This window comes from Scyliorhinus torazame, chromosome 6 (assembly GCF_047496885.1).
Source record: "Scyliorhinus torazame isolate Kashiwa2021f chromosome 6, sScyTor2.1, whole genome shotgun sequence".
Classification (NCBI taxonomy): Eukaryota; Metazoa; Chordata; class Chondrichthyes; order Carcharhiniformes; family Scyliorhinidae; genus Scyliorhinus; species Scyliorhinus torazame.
The window spans coordinates 87,469,614-87,492,633 of NC_092712.1; the positions used below are offsets into that span (position 1 = coordinate 87,469,614).

Genomic DNA, 23,020 nt, shown 5'->3' on the forward strand with positions numbered 1-23,020 from the left:
GCAGGGTCAGTAGGGCTGGATGTGCTGTTGCCATTTCTAGAGCTTGGGTCAATGCCTGGTCAGACAGACAGTTCATTTCTTGTTGACTTCTGCAGCAGTTTGGTACAAGCGAGTGGCTTTCCAAGCCATTTCAGACAGCAGTGATCCTGGCCCCGCGTCACTGTCTGTGTGGAGTTTGCACATTCTCCCTGTGTTTTGTTGCTCTCACCCCCACATCCCAAAGATGTGCAATGTAGGTGGATTGGCAATGCTAAAAAAAAAAATCATAGGTGTCAGCCATGAGTCAACTGGTAGCATTCTGGTTGTGGGTTTTAAATCCCACTTCACGATTAGATCACAATAAAAAGGCCAAGTCTTCATCAAGTGAGGGCTTCCCTATTGGAGAAGGCAGATTGAGACCGTGTGTGTCTTAAGTGGATTTTAAAAGATGTCATGGTTTTGAAGAGAAGATGTCTCTCCAGTGCCCTGGACTATATACCTCAAGTGCAGATAATCTGGTTATTCTCGTATTGCTGTTTCTGGAAACGATGTGGGGAGCTGCATTGTATTCACATTATAGAATAGAATTTACAGTGCAGAAGGAGGCCATTCAGCCCATCGAGTCTGCACCGGCCCTTGGAAAGACCACCCCACTTAAGCCCACACTTCCAACCCATCTCCGTAACCCAGTTACCCCACCTAACCATTTTTGGACACCAAGGGCAATTTAGCATAGCTAATCCACCTAACCTGCACATCTTTGGACTGTGGGAGGAAACCCACGCCGACACAGAGAACCTGTAGACTCCGCACAGACAGTGACCCAAGCCGGGAATCAAACCTGGGACCCTGGAGCTGTGAAGCAACTGTGCTAATCACTGTGCTATTGTGCTACCCCTACAACAGGGACTATACGTCAACAAAAAAGTATTCATTATCTGTAAAGTACTTTGGGATGTCCTGTGACCATAAAAGGTGTTCAAAGTCTTTCTTTGATATCAGATTCAATTGTAGTTCAAATTCCAGTTACAATATTGTAGAATGTAATATTTATTGCAGATAATATTCACTGCACACTTTTATAGTCAGATGAAAATCACCCTCTAAAAACTTAGTTCTCCAGAGTAATACTGATTGGAAAATTTACTGCAGTCAAATAACATTTTCTGTTTTTGTGGAAACAGTTCTACAGTTCATATTTATAAATGATGTCTACAGTACCTGTTGACAAGCAAACAACACTGGGCCTGTTGCCAATCCAAGCTTCAGGTCATTAGCAGTAGGTTTTCCTAATTGATCTGCGCAGGAGGTGAAGTCCAACACATCATCTACCAGCTGAAACAAGTACAGTTTTTTTTTTTAAAGCAAGACATTACAGGAGGCTCGCTTGTGCCAGGAAAATCATAATAGACAACATTATCTGCACATTACCTGAAAAGCTATCCCGACATTTCTTCCATACTGGTAAGCAATTTCTTGGACATCTGGATCACAGTTACCAAGTATGGAGACCTTTTAAGAAAAAAAAACACCTATTAAATTAAAAGTCTTGGATTTTCAAAGCCTGGATCAAATTTTACTGACCTAACTCGAGCAACAAAACATGCCAACTCTCAATTTCACAAGCTTGATCCATTTTGTGCACTTATTTAGAATCATACTGGCCTGCAGCCCAGAACATGGTCTTTAGTATATAAATTTTACAAAAATTTCAAATTAAAATAGCACATTACACATAGCCTCTGAAGAGGTATAACATCATACAGACCAGTTCAGATCCTAATCTGGGTTGAGTTAATTAATGTAAACCATAGCTACAGTTGGACTGCTGCAATTAGTCCAACACACTGAAGCTACAAAGAATGTTTTGGACCCCCACTGATTTCAGTACATGTTGAGGCTCACCTATGAATAAACAGTGTCACTAACAAGGCCCTTCTATGAAGAATGACCAATTCAGATACCATAGACTACCTCTACCTGTAAAGCTGAAACCCACCATTAACGTAGTACCCTCAAAATGAAGCAGCAAGGGTAGAAAATTTAAAGAAAATCTATATGAAATCAGTAACTAAAAAAGTGAACAAAATTCAATCTCTATGTCAATCTTGAATAAAAACAGAAAGTAAAAACATTTAAGACTTCAGGTCAGATAGAGTGTAGCTATTAAGTGTACAAATTCATTCCTGAACACTTCTTAAAAGAAACATAACGGAAAAGATACCTTTGAAGTGATTAATAGCAGCTATTAAGCCAAAACAAATCTCTCAATCCTTGCAAAAAAATCAAGCTGTGCCTCTGAAACCTTGTGCAATGAGGTGCACTACATCATACATTTCATAATTTATCAATTTATCAACAGACCACAATTCCAGTTGCTTCAAGAACGTACATACTGCTTTACAACTGTTTGCTATGAGACTTGCAGTCTTCTTGAATGTTTTCTCAAGGTAATGCACAAATCTTTCATTCTCATTTTCTTTGGAGCCCAGTTGCATAAATTCTCCTAAACATGAAGATAAAAAAGTACTAATTCACAAGTCATCAACTGTTCAGACTGTTTTATGCTTTGAAATTAATTTTAAACTAACCTCGTACCAAGTCTTCAATTGCTCGAGTGAAAATGGATACTACGGTGTTGTTACCAAGGCGAGCAAGGGCCACAGATGCCGCAGAGAGAACAAAGTCTCCAGCCAAAATAGCCTGCAATGAAAATTCACTATAGAAGCAAGGAAAAAAACACATTTGATACAGTATCAATAATCATAGAATTTACAGTGCAGAAGGAGGCCATTCAGCTCATCGAGTCTGCACCGGCTCTTGGAAAGAGCACCCTATCCAAGGTCAACACCTCCACCCTATCCCCATAACCCAGTAACCCCATCCAACACCAAGGGCAATTTATCATGGCCAATCCACCGAACCTGCACATCTTTGGACGGTGGGAGGAAACCGGAGCACCCGGAGGAAACCCACGCACACACGGGGAGGATGTGCAGACTCCGCACAGACAGTGACCCAAGCCGGAATCGAACCTGGGACCCTGGAGCTGTGAAGCAATTGTGCTATCCACAATGCTACCGTGCTGCCAGGTTATCGCTCGTTTCCGGAACTCAGGGCTGGACATAAAACTCTGCTCTGGGAAACACAATTAGGCAAGTGGGAGGTTTTTGTTTTTCAATCCCATCAGCAATGTGTTGAGTGCCTACCATAATAAATGTTTTCCTGTACTAAATACAAAATAAATACTTTATAAAACTTACTTTTGTCTTTTCCCTTCTTTCTATTTATTTTCTGAACCTGATTTGACATTTAATTCACTCTCTTAATCCAGCCTCCTTTTCATAGAATCTCAGAATCCCTACGGTGTAGGAGATCCTTCGGCCCATTGAGTCTGCACCAACCCTCCGAAAGTGCACCCTATCCATGTCCGTTTCCCTGTAACCTAACCTGCACAACCCTAGACACTAAGGGGCAATCTTAGCATGGCCAATCCAGCCAAACTGCACGTGTGGACTGTGGGAGGAAACTAGAGCAGCCAGAAGAAACCTACACAGACATGGGGAGAACGTACAAACTCCAGTCACCCAAGGGTGGAATTAAACATGGGTCCCTGGTGCTGTGAGGCGGCAGTGCCGCCCATCGGTCCTTCCTGTTTATCTCTGGTTAAAGATAGATCGTTTTCCTATTGGTTACCAAGGTTACATATGCCCTTGTTGCCCTTACATACCACCTTGTACCTCCAGTAACTTTGGGAGCATAAATGTAAAAATTTAAATGTGTGCAAACAGGTCTCATTAATAGGGCAAGCCTCGAGATGCTCCAGCAAAATCTGTATATTTAAAGTAACTAGGAATTTAAATGTTTCTGGGTATGCTATGTCAAGATAAATGTTGTTCACACTTTCTGGTACTTGCATCGAGGTTGTTAACAGCTTGACTTAGTCATTTGAATGAATACAATATATTTGGCTCAAGAGGAGGATAGAAAAATTTAAAATGGACAAAGCAAGGCAACAGAATCATGCTTGCCAAAGAAAACAGAATCACTGTTTAAAAGAGGCCCTTCGGCCAATTAAGTCTGCACAGGCACTTGAAAAACATCTGACCTACCTACCTAATCCCATTTACCAGCGCTTGGGCCATACCTCGAGTGTTATGACATGCCAAGAGCTCATCCAGGTACTTTTTGAGGTATGTGAGGCAACATACCTCTACCACCCTTTCAGGCAGTGCATTCCAGACCGTCAACACTCGGAGTTTAAAAAAAAAGGATTTTCCTTGCATCCTCCCTAAACCTCCTGTCACTCCCCTTGAACTTGTGTCCCCTATGGACTGACCCTTCAACCAAGGGGAACAGCTGCTCCCTATCTACCGTGTCCATGCCCCTCAATCTTGTACACCTCAATCAGACTCTGGGTCTGTACTCAATGGAGTTTAGAAGGATGAAGGGGGATCTCATTGAAACTTACAAAATACAGAGAGGCCAAGATAGAGTGAATGTAGAGAGTATGTTTCCACTAGTAGGAGAAACTAGAACCCGAGGGCACAATCTCAGACTGAAGGGCCAGTCCTTTAAAACAGAGATGAGGAGAAGTTTCTTCAGCCAGAGGGTGGTGAATCTGTGGAACTCTTTGCCGCAGAAGGCTGTGCAGGCCAAATCTTTGAGTGTCTTTAAGACAGAGATAGATAGGTTCTTGATTAATAAGGGGATCAGGGGTTTATGGGGAGAAGGCAGGAGAATGGGTTGAGAAGAATATCAGCCATGATTGAATGACAGAGCAGACTCGATGGGCCGAGTGGCCTAATTCTGCTCCTGTCTTACAATCAAAAAGCAGCTCCTAAAAGCTGGTCTTTATTTGCAGAGGATTAGAATACAAGGAAGTAGAACTTGAGTATATTTACCAGTTCTGGGCACCATGTCTTAAAAAGGATAAATTGGCATTGGAGAGACAGCAGCATGACTTTTCAACAATTTCCAGAATGATACCTAGGCTTCAAGGGCTAAATTATGACAACATTAAAATAGGTTTGGTTATATTCCCTGGAATCTAAAAGTTAGATATTAAGAAGAACAGATGGGGTAGCTAGAAACTATTTCTGCTGGTTGAATAGTTGAGAACTAGAGGGCAGTGTATGAAAATTAGAGCCTGATCTTTCAAGAGTGAAATTAGGAGAAAAAATACCTGCAAACGGTGGAAAAGGTGCTGAACTGTTGCACAAATTACAATTGATCCTAGGTCAATCGTTAATCTTAAACCAGAGATCGCTAGACTTTTGTTAGCCAGTAGTATTAAGGGTTACAGGGCAACAGATACGAAATGATCTAAGTGGCAAACAGGCTCAAAGGGTTAAATGGTCTACTCCTGTTCCTAATGATTTGTAATTGTTCATGTTTTGAATGTGAACCATTCCTTATGACCAAAGCAGTCACACTCACCTTTCTCTCTCCCCAGATTTTATTCACAGTAACTTTGCCCCGTCGGGTGTCTGACCCATCAATAACATCATCATGTACGAGGCTAGCAGTGTGGATCATCTCTACAATCATGCCTATTGAATGTTGGCTTTTCAAAAGCTTCCTAGATAGAATGGATGGATGGGAGAGAAAACAATAAAAGTTAATACTGCGATGTTGACAGTGTGAGAAAATGACAAACCGGATCAGATTTATCAAAACTGATACTTCTTGGGAAGATGGCATTCAATATATGCAAAAGTAACACACAAAGTTCTGTTAGGACTTGAGCTTTTCTGCCACTGAAATGTAGTTGTGCAAGATATTATGACTTAACTACCCTTAATTGCACTCACCAATAGACCTCCCCTGCAGATTTACATTCTGGGCTATTTTGGTGAAATTATTTAACCATACCACTGACTTATGCAGTGCTCAGAAAGGAAGCATACATTCTTGTCAAACTTCTAAAAATAAATTTAGGGTACCCAATTCATTTTGTTTTCCAAATTAAGCGACAATCCACCTACGCTGCACATCTTTTGGGTTGTGGGGGTGAGACCCACAGAGACACGGGGAGAATGTGCAAACTCCACATGGCAATGACCTGGGGCCGGGATAGAACCTAGGTCCTCAGCGCCACGAGGCAGCAGTGGGCTACAGATAGGGCCACCGTGCTGCCCGTCACACTTTTTAAAATCTTGTGATCAATGCATGTCAAGAATTTAGTGAGTAGTAGCTGGAATTGCATCAATTAAGTTACACAGCAACATGGTGACTTAACCACACATTAAAAAAAGAGCCTGAGATAAGCAATCGTGCAGTGTTATAAATCGCCATTTCATCATTTTAATTTTAAAGATGACTTCAGTGTACAAGTGCCAATTCACTATTTCTTTATGCAGGGGTTCTATTTTAAAAAGATGGTGATATACGCTTAGAGGCAGAGAGCAAGGCAGAATACTCAGTACTTTGTATATCTTTATTAAGGAAGAAGAGAAGGATAAAATATTGTTAGAAGCTGAGATGGTAGAGGAAATGTGCAGGATGAAAACTGATAGTAAGCAGGATTTGGAAAGGCTGGCTATGCTTAGAGTGAATGGTCCAGATGGCATGCAGCCCAGGTTGCTGGAGATAGCAGAAGCACTTACCATAACCTTCCCTAGATACTGGAGAGGTGCCAGAAAATAGCAAATGTCACACCCCTTGAAGAAGATCCAGACATTCCTCGTAATACAGGTTGGTCAGTTTAACATTGGTGGTTTGTAATATTTTAGAAGCATTAATTAGGGGAAAAAGAAAAGTCAACAGGATTTGCAGAGGTTTGAGTTAATGGAGAGTCAGCACGGATTTGTAAATGGCAGATTTTGCTTGACTAATGGAACTTCTTGGTGAAGTAACAGAGAAGTTTAATGAAGCGGATGCAATGGAGGATAGGTCTGCCTGGAATGCAGGCATGCATTCTCTCTCTACAGACAACCGGCATGGACTTGATGCACCAATATGCCTCCTTCACTGCCATTGTGAATCTATTAGTGTGGCTGGGAAATGCAATCAATATGTGTGCCTGCATGAGAACACAAATAAATAACATGGAAAAAAGTGCTTGCATTAGTAACCCCCATCCCCCAGACAAGCATTAGTAACCCCCACCCCCCAGACAACATCTCCAAGTCAGAGTTCTCTAGTTCAACTAACGATTTACAAAATTTACTTCACTCACCTGCTCTTGCTGTGGTGGAGATTGCATGCTTTCGCCATTAGTACCGCAATCATGGGCCGAAAAGCCTTCCCTTTTCCATCAAAATAGTAATCACAAATATCTTTAAGGTCTGAAGAAACTGCTAATAGCTGAAAGACCAAAAAGAGTTAAATGTCAAAACAAAATAAGTTATCATGCATTCAAAAATTAAAGAGTAGCGGCAATAACAGAAAAACCTTAAGTATGTCTGAGTCTTTAACAGAATCAATTATCGAAATATAGATGCCAAATAAACCAACAACTTTCAAGATGATAAACCAAATTGCCATAATCCTACTTTCCACTCACTTTCTCCTTTCCATAGAATTTACAGTGCAGAAGGAGGCCATTCGGCCCATCGAGTCTGCACTGGCTCTTGGAAAGAGCACCCTACTTAAGACCATACCCTCACCCCATCCCCGTAACCCAGTAACCCCACCAAACCCAAGGGCAATTTAACATGGCCAATCCACTAACTGCACATTTTTGGACCGTGGGAGGAAACCAAAGCACCTGGAGGAAATCCACACAGACATGGGGAGAACGTGCAGACTCCGCAGACAGTGATCCAAGCCAGGAATCGAACATGGGACCCTGGAGCTGTGAAGCAACTGTGCTAACCACTGTGCGACCGTGTTATGATCCCAGTTAGAGAATACTGGTCAAGCCTGATAATTTAGAGCGTATTATGTGTGAATGAACCAAGGGTGAGGAAATAAGCAACAGGACACCCAAGATTAAATTGAAACACCAAAAAAAACTCTTGACAATACAAACTTGCAAATAATAATAACCAAATTAGTACACTGAACAAAGATAATGATTCTAAACAACGAGCTTCTATCATAAACTCAATCCAACAGATTTAGCCATCTTAATTTTTTATTGTGACTTTCAGTCTGGATAGGCTTTTGAACACACTGATACTGTGGGAGGCAATTCCTTTCTCTCTGGGTTTGGCTGCACAGGGTCTAGAACATAGAATATAGAAAAATACAGCACAGAACAGGCCCTTCAGCCCACGATGTTGTGCCGAACCTTTGTCCCAGATTAATCATAGATTATCATTGAATTTACAGTGCAGGAGGCCATTCGGCCCATTGAGTCTGCACCGGCTCTTGGAAAGAGCACCCTACCCAAAGTCAACACCTCCACCCAACACTAAGGGCAATTTTGGACACTAAGGGCAATTTATCATGGCCAATCCACCCAACCTGCACATCCCTGGACCGTGGGAGGAAACCGGAGCACCCGGAGGAAACCCATGCAGACACGGGGAGGACGTGCAGACTCCACACATACAGCGACCCAAGCCGGAATCGAACCTGGGACCCTGGAGCTATGAAGCAATTGTGCTATCCACAATGCTACCATGCTGCCCTTAAGAACAAATAAATCTACACTATATAATTGTACTGTAATCCATGTATCTATCCAATAGCTGCTTGAAGGTCCCTAATGTTTCCGACTCAACTACTTCCACAGGCAGTGCATTCCATGCCCCCACTACTCTCTGGGTAAAGAACCTACCTCGGACATCCCCCCTATATCTTCCACCATTCACCTTAAATTTTGTGTCCCCTTGTAATGGTTTGTTCCACCCAGGGAAAAAGTCTCTGACTGTCTACTCTATCTATTCCCCTGATCATCTTATAAACCTCTATCAAGTCGCCCTTCATCCTTCTCCGTTCTAATGAGAAAAGGCCGAACACCCTCAACCTTTCCCCGTAAGACCTACTCTCCATTCCAGGCAACATCCTGGTAAATCTTCTTTGCACCTTTTCCAAAGCTTCCACATCCTTCCTAAAATGAGGCGACCAGAACTGTACACAGTACTCCAAATGTGGCCTTACCAAAGTTTTGTACAGCTGTATCATCACCTCACGGCTCTTAAATTCAATCCCTCTGTTAATGAACGCTAGCACACCATAGGCCTTCTTCACAGCTCTATCCACTTGAGTGGCAACTTTCAAAGATTTATGAACATAGACCCCAAGATCTCTCTGCTCCTCCACATTGCCAAGAATTCTACCGTTAACTCTGTATTCCGCATTCATATTTGTCCTTCCAAAATGGACAACCTCACACTTTTCAGGGTTAAACTCCATCTGCCACTTCTCAGCCCAGCTCTGCATCCTATCTATGTCTCTTTGCAGCTGACAACAGCCCTCCTCACTATCCACAAACCACCAATCTTCGTATAGTCTGCAAATTTACTGACCCACCCTTCAACTCCCTCATCCAAGTCAGGAATGAAAATCACAAACAGCAGAGGACCCAGAACGGATCCCTGCGGTACGCCACTGGTAACTGGGATCCAGGCTGAATATTTGCTATCCACCACCACTCTCTGACTTCTATCGGTTAGCCAGTTCGTTATCCAACTGGCCAAATTTCCCACTATCCCATGCCTCCTTACTTTCTGCATAAGCCTACCATGGGGAATCTTATCAAATGCCTTACTAAAATCCATGTACACTACATCCACTGCTTTACCTTCATCCACATGCTTGGTCACCTCCTCAAAGAATTCAATAAGACTTGTAAGGCAAGACCTACCCCTCACAAATCCGTGCTGACTATCCCGACTAATCAAGCAGTGTCTTTCCAGATGCTCGGAAATCCTATCCTTCAGTACCCTTTCCATTACTTTGCCTACCACCGAAGTAAGTCTAACTGGCCTGTAATTCCCAGGGTTATCCCTAGTCCCTTTTTTGAACAGGGCACGACATTCGCCACTCTCCAATCCCCTGGTACCACCCCTGTTGACAGTGAGGACGAAAAGATCATTGCCAACGGCTCTGCAATTTCATCTCTTGCTTCCCATAGAATCCTTGGATATATCCCGTCAGGCCCGGGGGACTTGTCTATCCTCAAGTTTTTCAAAATGCTCAACATATCTTCCTTCCTAACAAGTATTTCATCGAGCTTACCAGTCTGTTTCACACTGTCCTCTCCAACAATATGGCCCCTCTCATTTGTAAATACAGAAGAAAAGTACTCGTTCAAGACCTCTCCTATCTCTTCAGACTCAATACACAATCTCCCGCTACTGTCCTTGATCGGACCTACCCTCGCTCTAGTCATTCTCATATTTCTCACATATGTGTAAAAGGCCTTGGGGTTTTCCTTGATCCTACCCGCCAAAGATTGTTCATGCACTCTCTTAGCTCTCCTAATCCCTTTCTTCAGTTCCCTCCTGGCTATCTTGTATCCCTCCAGTGCCCTGCCTGAACCTTGTTTCCTCAGCCTTACATAAGTCTCCTTTTTCCTCTTAACAAGACATTCAACCTCTCTTGTCAACCATGGTTCCCTCACTCGACCATCTCTTCCCTGCCTGACAGGGACATGCATATCAAGGACACGTAGTACCTGTTCCTTGAACAAGTTCCACGTTTCACTTGTGTCCTTCCCTGACAGCCTATGTTCCCAACTTATGCACTTCAATTCTTGTCTGACAACATCGTATTTACCCTTTCCCCCAATTGTAAATCTTGCCCTGTTGCTCGCACCTATCCCTCTCCATTATTAAAGTGAAAGTCACAGAATTGTGGTCACTATCTCCAAAATGCTCCCCCACTAACAAATCTATCACTTGCCCTGGTTCATTACCAAGTACCAAATCCAATATTGCCTCCCCTCTGGTCGGACATTCTCCATACGGTGTTAGAAAAGCTTCCTGGACACACTGCACAAACACCACCCCATCCAAACTATTTGATCTAAAGAGTTTCCACTCAATGCTTGGGAAGTTAAAGTCACCCATGACTACTGCCCTGTGACTTCTGCACCTTTCCAAAATCTGTTTCCCAATCTGTTCCTCCGCATCTCTGCTACTGTTATATTCCAACCAATACAATCTCCTAGTGCAAGTATAGGCTTTGCTGACGGTCACACACCATAATCCACCACACACAGATACTCCTCTCTTTACAGAGCTACTTGGTCTGACTCAATTCTCTAGAACTCTGTTTTCCTCTCTAAACATACAGAACCAAGTTCTCTGGTTAACACAACAAACTTGCAATCTGCAGCATCCAGGTCAGCTTCTCTTGCACTTTTTTCTAACTCTTACCAGCATCACCCCCCCCAACCACCACCACCACAGAAAACACACCAGTGTTCCTTGTAGAGCATTGCTCCACCCTGGAAACTTTCTCCGTATCAACCACAGGGCTCTCAGTTGGGATAAAAATTCAAGGATGGTTTGTAAACACAGGCATGCTAAATCAAATAAACAACCTCCAGTTCACCTGAAATTGAAACCAAAACTCTACATTCTTAACCTTTAATATATCAGGCAGTTATAATATTTATCCACCTTTTTACAAAGGTAGTAACTCATTCTAGGGAATAGTTTTACCATCAGCAGAAATGTATTGCCTTGATGAAGTGGCCTTTTGTAAAGTTTAACAGGGTTACTCAATTCACAGGAATGCCGATCCCTGACCCTACCCTCTGACCTCAAACACACTTTCAACATGCCTTAATGGATTGCAGCTGCATTAAGACCATGTTCTGCTTTCTTGCATCTTTGTAGAAACTTAATGTCAGTGTCTATGTGCGCGATCTTCTTGGAGATCCTCTCCACTTTGAGCCGGCAGTTTGCAGTGTCAATGGTAGCCATGATGTGTAAGACCATAAGACATCGGAGCTGAATTAGGCCATTCGGCTCATCGAGTATGCTCCACCATTCAGTCATGGCTGATATGTTTCTCATCCCCTTCTCCTGCCTTCTCTCCATAACCTCTTTTTTTTTTAAATATAAAATAATTTTTATTAAAGGTTTTCATAAAATATCAATAACAAAATGAGAAAGAAAAAGAACCCAACAGGGTTAAGTACAAAACACAATCTAAAAAAGCAACCCCCCCAAACCCCTCCCCCCCCCGGACCTAAATAATAAATTAACATTCACACCCCGACTTAAGACAACAGGTGTATACACCCCCTCAGACCCTTCCAGTGTAAATAACAAACAAAAATAAAGTAAACCCCCCCCCCCCCCCAAGCTGCTGCTGCCATTGACCAATGTCTATCGTTCTGCCAGAAAGTCTAAGAAAGGTTGCCACCGCCTAAAGAACCCTTGTACCGACCCTCCCAAGGCGAATTTCACCCTCTCCAATTTAATGAACCCTGCCATATCGCTGATCCAGGATTCCACGCTTGGGGGCATCGCATCTTTCCACTGAAGGAGTTGATGCTGAAACTTTGAATATATTTAAGAGGCGGCTAGATACAGCACTTGGGGAGAAGGGGATTAAAGGCTATGGGGAGAAAGCAGGATTAGGTTATTGAGTTAGATGATCAGCCATGATCGTGATGAATGGCGGAACAGGCTCGAAGGGCCAAAAGGCCTCCTCCTTCTCCTATCTTCTATGTATCATAATGCATGACCGACCGAGCAGGCTCAAAAGGGCCGAATAGCTGTCTCCTTCTCCTATTTTCTATGTTTCTGTGTTCCATTCTGCTGCTGCTGGTCCAGCTTTTTAATGCAACAGCCACTCTTTTTGAAGAATACAGATTCAAGTTTCAGTATTCCGAGCCATTCTTCTGTCCTAGTTATCAATGTCAATAAAAACAGGCTATTTAGCACAAGCTTAACAGTATTCTCAACAAGCCACAAATTGGTCCACAATTTTGAAAACTTTTTGTCAAAGATATTCTTTTTTTAAAAAATAAGTTTTATTAAGGTTTTCATAAAATATCAATAACAAAATGAAAAAGGAACCCAAACCCCACCCCACCCCCTCCCCGAGTTGCTTCTGCCATTGACCAATGTCTGCCGTTCTGCCAAGAAGTCAAAGAACGGTTGCCACTGCCTAAAAAACCCTTGTACCGACCCTCTCAAGGCGAATTTCACCCTCTCCAACTTAATAAACCCCGCCATATCGTTGACCCAGGATTCCACACTTGGCGGCCTCGCATCCTACCACTGAAGAAGAATCCTTCCACGGGCTACCAGGGACGCAAAGGCCAGAATTCCAGCCTCTTTCGCCTCCTGCACTCCCGGCTCCTCTGCCACCCCAAATATTGTGAGCCCCCAGCCCGGTTTGACCCTGGATCCTACCACCCTCGACACCGTCTTCGCTACGCCCTTCCAAAATTCCTCCAGCGTTGGGCATGCCCAGAACATATGGGTGTGATTTGCTGGGCTCCCTGAGCACCTAACACACCTGTCCTCACCCCCAAAGAACCTGCTCATCCTTGTCCCGGTCATGTGTGCCCTGTGCAGCACCTTAAACTGTACGAGGCTGAGCATCGCGCACGAAGAGGAAGAGTTCACCCTCCCTAGGGCATCTGCCCACGTCCCCTCTTCGATCTCCTCTCCCAACTCCTCCTCCCACTTACCTTTCAACTCCACCACCGAGGCCTCCTCCTCCTCCTCCTGCATCACCTGGTAAGTTTCCGAGATCCCCCCCCACACCCCCTGGTAAGTTTCCGAGATCTTCCCCCCCCCCCCCCCCCCCCCCCCCACCCCCGAGAGCACCCTGTCCTGTACTGTGTGTGGCAGTAGCCGTGGGAATTCCACCACCTGCCGTCTGGCAAACGCCCTTACCTGTAAGTACCTGAAGCTGTTTCCCCGGGGGGAGCCCGTACTTCTCCTCCAGCTCACCCAAGCTCGCGAACTTCCCGTCCACAAACAGGTCCCCCAACTTTCGTATCCCTGCCCTGTGCCACCCAGAAAACCCTCCACCTGTTCTTCCTGGGGCGAACCGGCGGTTCCCCCGTAATGGGGTCCACGCCGAGGCCCTAACTTCCCCCTTATGCCGCCTCCACTGCCCCCAAATTTTGAGGGCCGCAACCACCACCGGGCTCGTGGGAGACCTCCTTGGAGGGCGCGGCAGCAGCGCCGGTGACAGCGCCCCCAGACTCGTACCCACACAGGACGCCGTCTCCAGCCTCTTCCATGCAGCCCCCTCCCCCTCCATCACCCACTTGCACACCATTGTCGCATTGGCAGCCCAGTAGTACCCACAGAGGTTGGGCAGCGCCAGCCCCCCCCCCATATCTCTACTCCGCTCCAGGAACACCCTTCTCACCCTCGGAGTCCTTCGCTCCCACACAAACCCCATTATACTCCTGTTAACCCGCCTGAAAAAAGCCTTCGGGATAAACACGGGGAGGCACTGGAACAGGAACAAAAACCTTGGGAGCACCGTCATTTTGATTGACTACACCCTACCCGCCAGGGACAGCGGCAGCGCGTCCCACCTCTTGAACTCCTCCTCCATTTGCTCCACCAGCCTTGTAAAGTTAAGCCTATGCAGGGCCCCCCAGCTCCTGGCCACCTGGACCCCCAAATATCTTAGTGGGAGCTCGCCAATCCCACTCTCCTGGTCCCTTACCTGAACTACAAACAGCTCGCCCTTCCCCATATTGAGCTTGTACCCCGAAAAGTCCCCGAATTCCCTAAGGATCCTCATTACCTCTGGCATTCCTTCCACCGGGTCCGCCACATACAGCAGCAGGTCGTCCGCATAAAGCGACACCCTATGCTCCTCCCCACCCCGCACCAACCCCCTCCAGTTCCTCGATTCCCTCAGTGCCATAGCCAGGGGTTCAATCACCAGTGCGAAGAGCAGGGGGGACAGGGGACACCCCTGTCTCGTCCCTCGGTGCAACCGAAAGTACTCTGACCTCCTCCTATTTGTGGCCACACTCGCCATCGGGACCTCATACAACAGCCTAACCAACCTGACAAACCCCTCCCCAAACCTCTTCAGCACCTCCCACAGGTACCCCCACTCTACCCTATCGAAGGCTTTCTCAGCGCCCATCGCCACCACCATCTCCGCCTCCCCCACCCTCGCCGGCATCATGATAACGTTCAAAAGCCTCCGCACATTCGTGTTCAACTGTCTCCTCTTCACAAACCCCGTCTGGTCTTCATGGATGATCTGCGGCACACAATCCTCGTGGCTAAGACCTTCGCCAGCACCTTGGCATCTACATTTAGCAAAGAAATCGGTCTGTAAGACCCACATTGCAGGGGATCCTTGTCCCGCTTCAGGATCAAGGAGATCAGTGCCCGGGACATCGTCGGGGTTAAAGCACGCCCCTCCCTTGCCTCATTGCAGGTCCTAACAGCGGGCCCAACAGGTCCATATATTTTTTATAGAACTCGACCGGGAAACAGTCCGGCCCCGGTGCCTTCCCCGCCTGCATGCTTCCTATCCCTTTGATCAGCTCCTCCAGCCCAATCGGGGCCCCCAGTCCCGCCACCAGTCCCTCTTCCACCTTTGGAAACCTCAATTGGTCCAGGAAGCGGCCCATCCCTCCCTCCTCCCGTGGGGGCTCAGATCGGTACAATTCCTCGTAGAAGTCCCTGAAGACCCCATTGATGCCAACCCCACTCCGCACCACGCTCCCTCCCCTGTCCTTAACTCCCCCGATCTCCCTAGCTGCGTTCCGCTTCCGAAGCTGATGCGCCAGCATCCGGCTTGCCTTTTCCCCATACTCGTAGACCGCCCACTGGGCCTTCCTCCACTGCACCTCCGCCTTCCTGGTGGTCACCAGGTCGAATTCGGCCTGGAGGCTGCGCCTCTTCCTCAACAGTCCTTCCTCAGGTTCTTCCGCATACCTCCTGTCTACCCTCACCATCTCCCCCACCAGCCTCTCCCTCTCCCCCCGCTCCTTGTGGGCCCTGATGGAGATCAGTTCTCCCCTCACCACCGCCTTCAGTGCCTCCCATACCATCCCCACTCAGACCTCCCCGTTGTCATTGGTCTCCAAGTACCTCTCTATACTTCCTCGGACCCGCTCGCTCACCTCCTCGTCCGCCAACAGCCCCACTTCCAAGCGCCACAGCGGGCGCTGTTCCCTCTCCTCCCCCATCTCCAAGTCCACCCAATGTGGGGCGTGGTCCGAAATGGCTATTACCGAATACTCGGTATCCTCTACTCTCGCCATCAGCGCCCTACTCAAAATGAAAAAGTCGATTCGAGAATAAGCCTTATGTACATGTGAGAAGAATGAAAATTCTCTAGCCTTGCAAATCTCCAAGGGTCCACCCCTCCCATTTGGTCCATAAATCCCCTCAACACTCTAGCCGCCGCCGGCTTCCTACCCGTCCTAGACCTGGAGCGATCCAGTGCAGGATCCAACACCGTGTTAAAGTCTCCCCCCAGACCTCCGGGTGCGGCTATGCAGAGCTAGGTTGCATATTCGGTAGCTCCTGCTTGGAACGGACTTTTGGGCTCGTTACAGGGCCCACACGGCATTTGTTTGCCATTTCCCGGTGTGGGAAGAAGGCTGCAATATTCCCCCGACAGTGTCCCCCAGGAATGGTATGTCTCTTGGATGCCAGACACGGCAGAAACAGTAAAAGATTTGGCTGCAACTGCAGGATAAAAACAGGGCCTCTTCCAGCATGCAGGCGGGGGAAGGGCAAGCTTAAAGCTGCAAGCTGACCTGAGGGCCTGTATCAAAGGTGAATTCTAGCAGCAGAGGGAACAACTGTGAAAAGATCTCATCAAGGCCACTGAAGGGACTTCCGGTTGCAGTGATGCCTAGCTAGCCGCATGTTTCGGCGGCTCCAGCTCCGACGGACCTTCGGGCTCTTTTAAGAGCCCCAACGGGGAATTTTTCGATGACGCAACCCGGTGTGGGGTGTGTGAGAAGGGAGTCCCCCCCAAACGAAGGAGGAAAAAACCGGCGGCGGCGGCTGCAGCGCGAGGAATCGTCGACCAAAGGGTCAGAAAGAGAGAAGTACAAGATGGCGGCGGAGAAAGCGCAGGCGACATGGGGGCCTGAGCAGGATGAAATTGTGAGACGGTGCGTGGAGCTGCTGAAGAGGGAGGTGCTGACACCGATGCTACAGGCAATTGAGGGGCTCAAGGAGACACTAAAGACCCAGGAGACAGAGCTCCGCGTGGTGGAGCAGAAGGTGACAGATATTGAGGACGAGATCCTGGGCCTGGCGGTTAAGACACAGACGCACGAGGCACATCATAAAAAGTGTACTGAAAGGATCGAGGCCCTAGAAAACGGAGCGCGAAGGAAGAACCTTCGGATACTGGGTCTCCCTGAGGGTGTGGAAGGAGTGGACTGTGGAGCGTACGCAAGTACGATGCTGAGCTCACTGATGGGTGCTGAGGCCCCTACGGGCCCCTTGGAGGTGGAGTGGGCAAATCGGATTCCGGCGAGAAGACCAAAAGCGGGAGAACCACCCAGGGCGACAATTTTACTGCCTTAAGGATAGAGAAGAGGTCCTGAGATGGGCTAAAAAGGTGCAGAGTAGCAGATGGGAGAATGCAGTGGTACGGGTATACCAGGATTGGAGTGCGGAGGTGGCGAGAAGGAGGGCGAGCTTCAACCGAGCCAAAGAGGTGTTGCATAAGGGGAAGGTGAAGTTCGGGATGCTGCAGCCGGCAAGACTATGGGTCACGTATCAGGAGAGACACCATTATTTCGAGACGGCGGAGGAAGCATGGACCTTCATCAAAGAAGAGAAATTGGATCGGAACTGAGGGACTGATGCTGCAGGAAATGTTATTGTTAATGTTATGGTTGAAGTTAATTGAGAAGTAAATTGGGAAGGGGGGAGACATTGGGGAAATGTGGGCGCCGGTGAGGGGGGAAAGACAGGACATAGTTGGAGAATGGGGAAGAGGAGGGGGAGGGGAAAGGGAGCTGCGCCATCAGAGGCGGGTCAGGTAAAGGGATGTTCCCGCGCCAGAAAGAATAAGGCGGGAAGACAGGCGCAAGGCGGATGGGAGTTCCCCACACGGGGGGGGGGGGGGGGTCGAGGAGTGAGCAGGAGTAGCCGGGGTCAGTTGAAGTCAGCTGACTTATGGAAGTAATATGGGGGGAGCAGCAATCATGCTAGAAAGAGATCTAGCCGGGGGGGACGGACGGGGGAGGGGGGGGACAACTAGGTTGCTGCTGCGGAAATCCAAAAGGAAATGGCTAAAGAGTGGGTGGGCGGGGATGGTGTGCGACGCTGGGGGAGCGAGCGGGAGCGCGGAGGCGGGATATGGGTCTGGCCTAGAGAAGGTAATGGCTAGTGAGGCTGATCACGTGGAACGTGAGAGGCCTGAACGGACCGATAAAAAGGGCCCGAGTGCTCGCGCATTTGAAAGGACTAAGGGCAGACGTGGTTATGCTCCAAGAGACGCACCTAAAGGTGGCGGACCAAGTTAGGTGAAGGAAAGGATGGGTGGGACAGGTGTTCCACTCAGGACTGGACGCAAAGAATAGAGGGGTGGCCATTTTGGTGGGGAAACGGGTAGCATTTGAAGCAAAGAACATCGTAGCAGATAGCGGAGGTAGATATGTAATGGTGAGCGGCAGGCTGGAGGGAATGGAGGTCGTGTTGGTTAATGTGTATGCCCCAAATTGGGACGATGCGGGATTTATGAGACGGATGCTGGGGCGTATACCGGACCTGGAGGTAGGAAACTTGATTTTAGGAGGGGACTTTAATACGGTGCTGGACCCGGGGCTAGATAGATCCAGCTCAAGGACCGGAAGAAGGCCGGCAGCGGCCAAGGTACTTAAGGGGTTTATGGACCAAATGGGGGGAGTGGATCCATGGCGATTTCTTAGACCTAGGGCTAGGGAGTTTTCCTTCTTCTCCCATGTCCATAAAGTGTACTCCCGGATAGATTTTTTTGTTTTGGGAAGGTCGTTGATCTCTAGGGTGGAAGAAGCGGAGTACTCAGCCATAGCGGTTTCGGATCATGCCCCACATTGGGTGGACCTGGAATTAGGAGAGGAAAGGGAGCAGAGAACACTCTGGCGATTAGATGTGGGACTGATGGCGGATGAGGGAGTGTGTGCAAGTGTGCGGGGGTGTATTGAGAGATACCTGGAGGTCAATGACGACGGCGCGGTCCCTGTGGGAGTGGTATGGGAAGCTCTAAAAGCGGTGGTCAGAGAGCTGATCTCCATTGGGGCCCACAAAAGGAAAACAGAGGCCAAGGAAAGGGAAAGATTACTGGGGGAGATTTTAAGGGTGGATAGGGAATTTGCAGAGATCCCGGAGGAGGAATTGTACAGGGAGAGGAGACGACTCCAGACGGAATTTGACCTTCTGACCACCAGAAAGGCGGAGGTACTGTGGAGGAAGGCACAGGGGAGGAGGTATGAATATGGGGAAAAGGCTAGTCGCCTGTTGGCTCATCAATTGCGAAAGAGGGCAGCAGCGAGGGAGATAGGAGGAATTAGAGACGAAAGGGGAGACACGGTGCGAAGGGCAGGAAAGATAAATGAGGTGTTCAAGACCTTCTATGAGGAACTGTATAGGTCTCAACCCCCAGAGGGAGAGGAGGGGATGCGGCAGTTCCTGGACCAATTGAGGTTCCCGAAAGTGGAGGAGCGGGGGGTGGTAGGCCTGGGGGCACCGATTGGGGTGGACGAGGTTATTAAGGGACTGGGAAGCATGCAAGCAGGGAAGGCCCCGGGACCAGACGGGTTCCCAGTGGAATATTACAGAAAATATGTGGACTTGTTGGCCCCGTTGATGGTGAGGACGTTCAATGAGGCCAGGGAAGGGGGGACTCTACCCCCAACAATGTCGGAGGCGACAATATCGTTAATTTTGAAGAGGGATAAAGATCCGTTGCAGTGCGGGTCCTATAGACCCATTTCATTATTGAACGTGGACGCCAAATTGTTGGCAAAGGTACTGGCATCGAGGATAGAGGACTGTGTCCCGGGGGTGGTGCACGAAGACCAGACAGGGTTCGTAAAAGGGAGACAACTGAATGTTAACGTGCGACGACTATTAGGGGTGATAATGATGCCCCCAGTGGAGGGGGAGGCAGAGATAGTGGCGGCAATGGACGCAGAGAAGGCATTTGATAGGGTGGAGTGGGAGTATTTATGGGAAGTGTTAAGAAGGTTTGGGTTTGGGAACAGGTTTATTAGCTGGGTTAGACTTCTTTATGGGGCTCCAACGGCAAGCGTAGTTACAGGTCGACATAGATCGGAGTATTTCCGACTATATAGGGGAACAAGACAGGGATGCCCGCTGTCTCCATTGTTGTTCGCGTTGGCAATGGAACCTCTGGCCATGGCGTTGAGAGACTCAAGGAAATGGAGAGGGGTGATTAGAGGGGGAGAAGAACACCGAGTCTCGTTATACGCGGATGACCTATTATTATAAGTGTCGGACCCAGCGGGGGGGATGTTAGAGGTTATGCGAATTTTGAGGGGGTTCGGGGATTTCTCGGGGTATAGGCTAAACATGGGGAAGAGTGAATTATTTGTGATACATCCAGGGGACCAGAGTAGAGAGATAGAAGGCTTGCCTCTAAGGAAAGTGGAAAGAAACTTCCGATACCTGGGGATTCAGATCGCTAGGAGCTGGGGAACCTTGCACAGACTTAAGCTGACACGGCTGGTAGAACAAATGGAGGAGGACTTTAAGAGGTGGGACATGCAGCCTTTATCGCTGGCGGGCAGGGTGCAAGCAATTAAGATGATGGTCCTCCCGAGGTTCTTATTTGTATTTCAATGTCTCCCTATACTAATCACCAAGACCTTTTTTAATAAAATAGACAGGAGCATCACGAGCTTCGTGTGGGCAGGGAAAGTTCCGAGAGTAAGGAGGGGGTTCCTTCAGCGTAGTAGGGACAGAGGAGGATTGGCACTACCGAACTTGGGCGATTACTATTGGGCCGCCAATGTGGCAATGATACGTAAATGGATGATGGAGGGTGAGGGAGCGGCGTGGAAAAGACTGGAGAGAAAGTCCTGTAAAGGGACGAGTTTAGAGGCGCTGGTGACGGCACCGCTACCGATCTCACCTAAAAAGTTTATCACGAACCCGGTGGCGGCGGCAACATTGAATATCTGGGGACAGTGGAGGCGACAGAGAGGGGTGCGGGGAGCCCTGGTGGGGTCCCCAATCAGGAACAACCATAGGTTCGCCCCAGGAAGAATGGATGGAGGATTTCAGAGCTGGTACCAGTTGGGAATTAGGAGGGTGGGAGATTTATTTATAGATGGGACTTTTGCGAGCTTGGGAGCATTGGAGGAAAAGTATAAGTTGCCCCGGGGAAATTTCTTGAGATATATGCAGGTGAGGGCGTTTACTAGACAACAGGTGAGGGAATTTCCGTTGCTCCCGACACAGGGGATACAGGACAGGGTGCTTTCAGGGGTGTGGGTCGGAGAGGGCAAGGTGTCAGAGATTTACCGAGAGATGAGGGAAGAGGGGGAGGAGTCGGTGGGCGAACTAAAAGGAAAGTGGGAAGAAGAACTAGGGGAGGAGATAGAGGAGGGTATGTGGGCTGATGCCCTAAGCAGGGTAAATTCCTCTTCCTCGTGTGCCAGGCTTAGCCTGATTCAATTTAAGGTGCTACATAGAGCACACATAACGGGAGCAAGATTGAGCAGGTTCTTTGGAGTGGAGGACAAATGTTGGAGGTGTGGCGTGAGCCCGGCAAACCACGCACATATGTTTTGGGCGTGCCCGGCACTGGAAGGGTATTGGAAGGGAGTGACGGGAGTGATTTCGCGGGTGGTGAAGGCCCGGGTCAAACCAGGCTGGGGGTTAGCTCTATTTGGAGCTGCGGGAGTGCAGGAGGCGAAAGAGGCCGACGTTGTGGCCTTTGCGTCCCTAGTAGCCCAGCGCAGGATGCTACTCATGTGGAAGGAGGCGAAACCCCCCGGACTGGAGGCCTGGGTAAATGATATGGCGGGGTTCATTAAACTGGAGCAGATAAAGTTTGCCCTGAGAGGATCGGCTCAAGGGTTCACCAAGCGGTGGCAGCCATTTCTCGACTACCTAGGGGAACGTTAGAGGGAAGACAGATGACCAGCAGCAGCAACCCAGGGGGAAGGGGGGGGGGTTTAGTTTAGTTTAGGTCAAAGATAATGGGGTTTTGTTACTTGTGCATTGTTAAAAATTTCTGTATTGTTATTGTTGCGTTTGCTTTGTAAGAGGGGAAAAATTGTTGTTTGGGCAAAAATTTTCAATAAAACATTTTTTTTTAAAAAGTCTCCCCCCATTATCAGGCCCCCCTGACCTACCCACCCTTTCCTCAGTCTTACCTGGTCTGCCACCTTCAGGTGTGTCTCCTGGAGCATAACCACATCCGCCTTGAGCCCCTTCAGGTGCGCGAACACGCGGGCCTGCTTAACCGGCCCAGTCAGTCCCCTTACATTCCAGGTTATCAGCCAGATCAGGGGGCTACCCCCCCCCACCCCCCCCCCCCCCGCCGACTAGCCATGACCCCTCCTCGGCCAGCCACGCGCCCGCACCCCACACCCGGCCCGTTCCCCACAGCGGCATACCCCAGTCTCGACCCACCCCACTCGCTCCAGCTCCTCCTTGATCTTAGCAGCAGCAACTCTATTTCCCCCCCCCTCCCCTGGGCTAGGACCCATCCTAGCTGGTTTACTCCCCCCACTGCACTTCCGCAAGTCAGCTGACTCCTGCTGACCCCGGCCACTCCCGCCTCCCCTTCGACTCCTCCCATTGTGTGGTACACCCTCCTCTCCCGCTCCCCATTCTCTCCATAACCTCTGATCCCCTTATTAATCAAGAACCTATCCATCTCGGTCTTAAAGACATTGTGACTTGGACTCCACAGAATTGCAGAAATCTTGCTCATTTTACCATCCCCAACCTGAGGAAACTCTGCTCCCCAAATTTCCACAGTTGCTACCAGAAAATAAATGAAATTTTAATGGCACAGTGCAATAGTTAAAATAAAGAAAATGATATAACATTGTGTCGTGGCTTTCTTAGTTGATATTGTATGTAAAAAGAAAATTACATTTTATGAAAAATGATTTTATGGTGCTCAAAGCAATGTATAGAAGGAACTTAAAATACAAAAACAAACTTACTTTACGTTCAAAAGAGGGTACTCCTCTGGGCAAACACTG

General features: G+C 48.0%; 1 protein-coding gene and 1 long non-coding RNA gene across 5 annotated transcripts in view; one reads left to right on the top strand and one right to left on the bottom strand.

Annotated features, from left to right (window-relative positions):
- Positions 1 to 23,020, bottom strand: part of LOC140424883 (all trans-polyprenyl-diphosphate synthase PDSS1-like) — a 63,469-nt gene that overhangs the window by 13,594 nt on the left and 26,855 nt on the right. For all 4 annotated transcript variants that reach the window (XR_011947718.1, XR_011947717.1, XM_072508443.1 and 1 more), the window contains exons 4-9: positions 7,160 to 7,287; positions 5,419 to 5,560; positions 2,571 to 2,682; positions 2,376 to 2,485; positions 1,411 to 1,491; positions 1,201 to 1,314 (exon numbers count right to left, since the gene is read on the bottom strand). Coding sequence is in view for 2 of the 4 variants with exons in the window: in XM_072508443.1 (XP_072364544.1) it covers positions 1,201 to 1,314; positions 1,411 to 1,491; positions 2,376 to 2,485; positions 2,571 to 2,682; positions 5,419 to 5,560; positions 7,160 to 7,287 (687 nt within the window). In the remaining 2 variants the exon portion in view is untranslated. The remainder of the gene's footprint in view (positions 1 to 1,200; positions 1,315 to 1,410; positions 1,492 to 2,375; positions 2,486 to 2,570; positions 2,683 to 5,418; positions 5,561 to 7,159; positions 7,288 to 23,020) is intronic.
- LOC140424884 (uncharacterized) lies at positions 1,314 to 5,611 on the top strand. The gene is made up of 2 exons (XR_011947719.1): positions 1,314 to 2,429; positions 5,435 to 5,611. It is a non-coding gene; the product is annotated as an uncharacterized lncRNA (long non-coding RNA).